We start from the raw sequence: 7,500 nt of genomic DNA on the forward strand, positions 1-7,500 counted from the left end.
AGCAGAATAACAAATGAATAACGCAGGGCACAACGAGGCTATCCGATCATTTTAACGGTGTCTGAGTGAATGACGCTGAGAAATGTTATGAATCCTTTACTCAGACAAGGAATAACAATAACAGCGAAGGTATCTGATCATTCTAACTGTTCCCTGAGTGAGTAATGCTGAGAAATCATAGAAATCCTTTACTTAGACAAGGATTAATAATAGTAGGTAGGATATGCATTCATTTTAACGGTGCCCTGAGTAAATAACGCCGAGATTTTTTTTTTATTTATTTATTTATTTTTTTTTTTACGTAGGGAAGAGGGCCAGCCAAGGGCAAAATAATGAAAGTTATAAAAAGGCCTACTTAGAAAAATCATTCTTTACTCAGACAGGGAACAACAACAACAATAATTCCAGTGAGCCGTTTTTTTTTTTTTCTAATATATTTTTTCCCCTTGGCAGTTCTCTCTTTTACATACATAAAAAAAAAAAAAAAAAAAAACTGCGAGGCTATTTAATCATTTTAACGGTGCCTGAGTGAGCGACGCCGAGGAATGATATGAATTCTTCTTTACTCAGACAAGGAATAACAATGGCAATAAGAAAATAACACTAAGAAAACAGTAACTAAAATAACAAGAAGGAAAAAAGGGCAAAAGATTTCTCCATTCATAACGCGCGGCCATTCTCAGATGCAATGTTTATATAGAAAAGTAGAGAAAAATTGAGAAAAATTGAAAAAAAGTAGAGAAAAGTAAAAAAAAATAGACAAAAAGTAGAGAAGAGTAGAGAAAAGTAAAGAAAAATAGACAAAAGTAGATAAAGATAGATAAAAGTAGATAAAAAAAACATCGAAAAATTCACAAAAGACGAAAAAAAAACAATAATAATCAAACAGACAAAACAACAACAAAAAAAGGTTAAATATATAAAAAAAAAAGAAAATGAACGTGTTTGAACCCCATAAAACAGACTAAATATTAAAAAAAGAGAATGGACGTATTTGAACCCCATAAAAACAGGTCAAATATAAAAAATAGAGAATGAACGTATTTGAACCCCATAAAACAGACTTAATATTAAAAAAAAAAGAAAATGAACGTGTTTGAACCCCATAAAACAGAATAAATATTAAAAACAGATAAAATGGACGTGTTTGAATCCCATAAAACAGACTAAATATTAAAAAAAAAGAGAATGAACGTATTTGAACCCCATAAAACAGACTAAATATTAAAAAAAGAGAAAATTGACGTATTTGAACCCCATAAAAACAGGTCAAATAAAAAAAATAGAGAATGAACGTGTTTGAACCCCATAAAACAGAATAAATATTAAAAAAAAGAGAATGAACGTGTTTGAACCCCATAAAAACAGGTCAAATATAACAAAATAGAGAATGAACGTGTTTGAACCCCATAAAACAGACTAAATATTAAAAAAAAGAGAAAATGAACGTGTTTGAACCCCATACAACAGAATAAATATTAAAAAAAGATAAAATGGACGTGTTTGAACCCCATAAAACAGAATAAATATTAAAAAAAGATAAAATGGACGTGTTTGAATCCCATAAAACAGACTAAATATTAAAAAAAAAGAATGGACGTGTTTGAACCCCATAAAACAGAATAGATATTGAAAAAAGAGAGACAATGAAGATAAAAACATAAAGGATAAGAAATTTGACTAAAAAAAGATAAAAAAAAAGACTTAGACATTTTAAAAACACGCAAAAAATTAAGTTAGTGAAAATAAAAAGTAAATATTAAAAAAAAGAGACAATGAAGATAAAAACATAAAGGATAAGAAACAGGACTAAAAAAAAAAAAAAAAGACTTAAAAAAACACACACAAGAAATTAAGTTAGAGAAAACAAAAAGAACAAGAAAAAAAGTAAAAAAGGAGACAAAAATAGATAAACCAAACGAAGCAACTAAAAAAAAAAAAATCACAAAAAAAAACGAAAAAAAAAACTAATTTGAAACACAAAACACTCAAAAAAACACAAAAAAGCGCTTGAATATTAAACAGAGAGAGAGAGAGAGAGGAGAGAGAGAGAGAATAAATAATGGACGCATCTGAAACCCATCTTCGCTCACATTCGAATGCCAAACACCCTTGATTCAATCCCCCACAGGCGCCAGGAATAACAATTAATAGTGGCACGTGTCTTGACTGCCGTAGGAATGTCCCTCTCAGTCAGCCAGCCTCAGTGCCACCCGGGCTTTCGTGACAAGAGGACGTGTTGTTGCTGCTGGTTTGCTCTCGTGCCTGACTCTACCCCTACGAGAAGTTAGTATTAGAGAGAGAGAGAGAGAGAGAGAGAGAGAGAGAGAGAGAGAGACAGAGAGAGAGAGAGAGAGAGAGAGAGTTTTGATATCATTTTGAAGCTGTAACTAAATTTTTCTTGTTTTTGAAGTAGAGAGAGAGAGAGAGAGAGAGAGAGAGAGACTAACACCCACCCCTCTCCCTCTCCCCCCAGGTCATGTTCAACTTTAAAGAAGAAATATCACCACAACCTGCCTGGATTTTAGAACAGCAGGTTAGCAGGTCAAGGAAGGTCAAGGCAGGTCAGCAGATCAGCAGGTCGACAGGTTAGCAGGTCAGCAGGTCAAGGAAGGTCAAGGCAGGTCACCAGGTCAGCAGGTCAGCATGTCAAGGAAGGTTAAGAAAGGTCAAGGCAGGTCACCAGGTCATCAGGTTAGCAGGTTAGCAAGTCAAAGAAGGTCAAGAAAGGTCACTAGGTCAGCAGGTCATCAGGTTAGCAGGTTAGCAAGTCAAAGAAGGTCAAGAAAGGTCACTAGGTCAGCAGGTCAGCAGGTCAGCAGGTCAAGATAGGAGAGTGAAGGAGGCAAAAATAAGTTGATGCTGTAGAAATTTGAAAGAAAACGGGGTGAAGGTCAGGTCAAGAGAGGTCAAGCGAGGTCAAGGAAGGAAGTAATAAGTAAGTTGATTTATTTATTCATTTATTCATTTATTTATTTATTAGTAAATTTATTTTGTTCATATATTTTCTTTCTTTTCTTTTTTTTTTTTTTTTTTTTTTGCATAAGTGGATTTATTTCTTGATTTTCTCTTTTTTCTTTCTCTCTCTCTCTCTCTCTCTCTCTCTCTCTCTCTCTTCTCTTTCCTCTCAAACCCTTTATTTCTCTCTCCCAACACCACCTCTCCTCTCTCTCTCTCTCTCTCTCTCTCTCTCTCTCTCTCTCTCTCTCTCACAGCTCGGCCTCCCAGCTTTCGTGGATGTCATCAATGCCACAGAATTAACCACAACTGTTGTTTTCGTGTTCCGCGTTGCTGTCTCGCTCACTGAAGTGTTTGGGCCTAAGGAGGAGAAGGGCGAGGGAAGGGAGGAGGAAGAGGAGGGAGACGCGATGGAAGAAAGCAGGTCCCTCAGCTTGTGGTATGAGAGGTAAAGGTGGATAGACGGTGTGGATGAAGGAAGGTGGAAGATGAAAGGTTTAGTGAAGATATGAATGAAAGTGTAAGGGCGGCTGTTTTGATTTAATTGATTTGATATTTTCTCCTTTTTTCATCTTTCTCTTCTCTTTTCTCCTATCTTTTTTTTTTTTCTTCGAGCTATCTTCTTTCTCCTTCTTCTTCCTCCTCCTCTTCTTCTTCCTTCTCTTTCTCTTCTTCCTCCTTTCCTTCTTCTCTTCTTTCTTCTCAGCTACGTTTGTTAAAGTAAGTGATATATATACACAAGTAACATGTTTCTTCTTATACAAAGGTGATGGATGGTATTTAAATTTCCATATCTCTAATCTGCTAATCCTAAAAAAAAAAGTATTGTAAGAATCCTAGAAAATATATAAACTAGTCCTGAAAAAGTCTATAAAGAATGTACACAGAAGTAAGGTATGTCATTCGTTTATGTATGGGATTATGTAAGTATATTTTCAGGGTATCGGTAGTGGTGGTGGTGGTGGTGGTGGTGGTGGTGGTGGTGGTGTGTGAAGTGTAAAAGACGAGAAGGAAAAGGAAAAGAAGAGAAAGAATAATAAGAACAAGAACACACACACAAAAAAAAAAAACACTCATTTCTATCTATCTCCCTTCTATCCTTCCTCCTTCTTCCTTCCTTACCCAGCACCCCCTCCCTCACCCCTCACCTCTGCCCTACTTCCTTCACTCCCCCTTCCTCCTCTCACCCCATTCCCTCTCCCTCCTCTCTCCCTCTCTCTTGTCAGTCATCTCTCACTTCAGTCCTCGTCTCTCCTTTGACTCGTAAACAAGTGCTCCCCCGTCCCCTGTCCCCCCCCCCACCTATCCAGTCAGTCAGTCAGTCAGTCAGTCAGTCTTCCTGGTGATATTTTGTCCTCATTCCACTTGTTTCCACTTTCTATACGTGTGTCTTGAATTAGGGGCAGTTTAGTGGTGTGTCTCTCACCGCCACATCCTATCACACATCCCGCTCTTAGCCTGTCCTGTCCATAGCTAAGCCTGTGGCACTCATCACCTCCAATACACCTGCAAAACACTGGAAAAACACCATTTAAGGCACTTCACTTTTAGAAACACCCTGACACACCACAAAGCACACACAATAAACACCTCATAGCACACGGAACACCCCAAACAACACTTAGAACTACATGAAACACTGCAAAGACATAGAGAGATGCCTCAAATTATCTCGAAACAAAGAAATTATCATTGAAAAATCTTGTTGAATACCTTAAAAACGCACATACACACTCCAAAACACCCCAAAACACCCCAAAACACCCAAATCACCCCAAAACACCCTACAGCATCTTAGAGACACACATATGTACCTCAAAACACCTCAACACACCCCAAAACACCCTACAACACTCTACAAACACACAGACATACCATAAAACATCCTAAAAACACACAAACATACCCCCAATCACCCGGAAACAGGAAACACACCCCAAAACACCTCGAGACACGCGAAACACATCCAGAACACTCCAAACACACGAAACACGCCCCAAAACACACAAAACACACGATACACACCCCAAAACGCACAAAACACACCTCAGAACATCCCAGAATACACCCAAAACACCTCAAAACACGCGAAACACCCCCAAACATACGAAACACACCGTCAAAACACACCAAGACACCCAAACACACCCCAAAACACCCGAAAACTCACGATAAACCTTACAAAACACACGAAACACATCCCAAAACACCCCAAAACACACCCCCAAGACACCTCTAAACACACCAAGACACCCTTAAAACACCCCAGTGACTTCTCGCAGCGCACAGCCACCATGGAGCGAGTTACTGTTACTTTTGTTACCAACGTTAACATTCCACTGTTCAGTAAGTTGGGGCCGAGACCAGTAGGGACTGTTCTGATGGCCTTCCCTATTGTTCTCTTCCTTGATTCACTCGATAAGGACTATTTTGATGAGTTTTACGAAGATCTAGAAGACTCAGAGGACAGGAATGATCTGAAGCACTCCCCTCTCCCTTATCCGGACCCTGGTTTAACGTATCCGGACTACTATGGGGATTACTATGGGGATTATAATGAATTGACTGGTCTTTCATATTCTTCGTCTTATTTTCCTGTGTCGTCTGGTCAGTTCTCGTCGTCTGGTCAATATTATTACCCCTCCTCCTCCTCCTCCTCCTTCTCTTCTTCTTCCTCGTCTCCTTCCTCCTCCTTCTTCTCTTATTCTAGAGTAAAAAGAGGAGTTTCATCACCCAACAGTGGAAATGTTAACAATTTGCCGCCTCTTGAACTGGGAAAGACCAGGTGTGTGTGTGTGTGTGTGTGTGTGTGTGTGTGTGTGTGTGTGTGTAGAACAATGTCTGAACTGATCTCTCTCTCTCTCTCTCTCTCTCTCTCTCTCTCACACACACACACACACACACACACACACACACACACACTACTACTACTACTACTACTACTACTACTACTACTACTACTACTACTACTACTACTACTACTTATACAGGAACCTAGCAGAGGACCAGCTGGCATTATTTTACCACCTGGAGACGTCCTTGACAGTGGCGGGCGTGGACGGGCGGGCGTGTATGCTGAGGGCGGTGTGTGAGGGACAGAGTAAGCGGCTTATTGCTCTTAACCTCTTGGGACACCTGCTCACCGCCTTCCTCACGTGAGTAGTAGTAGTAGTAGTAGTAGTAGTAGTAGTAGTAGTAGTAGTAGTGGTAGGTAGTAGTATTAAAGGTGGTGGTGGTGTTAGTAGTAGTTGTTGTAGTAGCAGTCGTAGTAGTGGTAGTAGTAGTAGTGGTAGTGTTATTAGCATTGGTTGTAGTGGTAGTAGTTGTAGTAGTAGTAGTAGTAGTAGTTGTTGTTGTTGTTGTTGTAGTAGTTAGTAGTAGTAGTAGTAGTAGTAGTAGTAGTAGTAGTAGTGGTGTTATAAATGACATGAAATTAAACCAGTGTGAATCTTAACTATTGTAAACCATATTTCTCCTCCTCCTCCTCCTCCTCCTCCTCCTCCTCCTCCTCCTGTTCTTCTTCTTCTTCTTCTTCTTCTCTGTTTCTGTTTGGCTTTCCTTTGTATTCCTTTGCATTCTCCTTCTTCATTATCATCACTATCATCTTATTACTATTCTCACTCCTCATAATCTCACTGTTATCTCACACCCCTCATTATCATCACTATCTTCATTCTCTCCTCCTCCTCCTCTTCTCCTCCTCTCTCCTCCTCCTCCTCCTCCTCCTCCTCCTCCTCCTCCTTCACGATTATCACCATTATCTTATTCTTCTTACTCCTCCATTCTTACTTGTATCCTTAACACTCTTATCTCCTTCTCCTTCTCCTCCTCCTTCTTCTCCTCTTTTCCTTCTCCTTTTTCTCCTTGTCTCTTCTTCTTCTTCTTCTTCTTCTTATCTCTTCTCTTTCTTCTTTTTCTCCTTATCTTTCCTTCTTCTCCTACTTATCTCTCCTCCTTTTCCTCTTTCCTCCTCCTCCTCCTCCTCCTAATCTCTCTCCTTCTCCTCCTCCTCCTTATCTCGTTGTTGTTCTTCTTATCTCTCCTCCTTTTCCTTATCTCCTCTTGATCTCCTCCTGCTCCTCCTCCTCCTCCTCTTCTTTATCTCTCCTAATTATCTCCTCCTCCTTCTCCTTATCTCCTCCTTCTCTCTCCTCCTCTCTTATCTCCCCTTTATCTCCCCTCAGGCCACAAGACAAGACCCTCCTAAAGCCGTACTGGGAGGCTGCCGAAGTGGGGCGGGCCGGGACGAGGGGCGGCCGATGCGCTAAACACTACCCAGGATGTCCAGTCTCGCTCCTCGACATCTTCAAGCTTGCCAGACGTAACCCTATGATGCCCACACACTGAAGCGGTCCATCATCGTCAGCAGCAGCGGCGGTGGTGGTGGTGGTGGTGGTGGTGGTTGTTCTGTGTTTTGTACGGGACCTGTTGTTGTTGTTGTTGTTATTTTTTTTTTTTTTTTGTGTGTTTGTGTTTTGGTGTTTTTATTTATTTTTTTTTGTGTGATTTTGTTTGTTTGTGGTGTTTTTGGTGGTGTTTTTT

At 39.9% G+C, this 7,500-nt stretch overlaps 1 protein-coding gene across 6 annotated transcripts; it reads left to right on the forward strand.

Moving 5' to 3' along the window:
- Nucleotides 1-2,146: 2,146 nt before the first annotated feature.
- LOC123499071 lies at nucleotides 2,147-7,437 on the forward strand. 6 transcript variants are annotated; one of them, XR_006672876.1, is made up of 5 exons: nucleotides 2,148-2,286; nucleotides 2,477-2,596; nucleotides 3,216-3,406; nucleotides 5,949-6,113; nucleotides 7,143-7,437. XR_006672876.1 is itself a non-coding variant. In XM_045246675.1 (3 exons), exons 1-3 carry the CDS (start codon nucleotides 5,253-5,255, stop codon nucleotides 7,303-7,305), a joined length of 819 nt encoding a protein of 272 aa, XP_045102610.1. In that variant the 5' UTR covers nucleotides 4,101-5,252; the 3' UTR covers nucleotides 7,306-7,437. The 6 variants fall into 6 exon arrangements, 1 of the variants encoding a protein (XP_045102610.1); XR_006672870.1 differs by having other exon boundaries at nucleotides 2,149-2,286; nucleotides 2,477-2,588; XR_006672877.1 differs by having other exon boundaries at nucleotides 2,149-2,286; nucleotides 2,477-2,564.
- The last annotated feature ends 63 nt before the right edge of the window (nucleotides 7,438-7,500 follow it).

This window comes from Portunus trituberculatus, chromosome 8, assembly GCF_017591435.1.
Source record: "Portunus trituberculatus isolate SZX2019 chromosome 8, ASM1759143v1, whole genome shotgun sequence".
NCBI lineage: Eukaryota > Metazoa > Arthropoda > Malacostraca > Decapoda > Portunidae > Portunus > Portunus trituberculatus.

Excerpts from the sequence above, each read along its gene's own strand:
- LOC123499071 (XM_045246675.1), top strand. The coding sequence starts at position 5,253 with ATGGAGCGAGTTACTGTTACTTTTGTTACCAACGTTAACATTCCACTG. Across the intron at positions 5,744-5,948 it reads CTTGAACTGGGAAAGACCAG|GAACCTAGCAGAGGACCAGC; the intron begins GTGTGTGTGTGT and ends CTACTTATACAG. Across the intron at positions 6,114-7,142 it reads CTGCTCACCGCCTTCCTCAC|GCCACAAGACAAGACCCTCC; the intron begins GTGAGTAGTAGT and ends ATCTCCCCTCAG.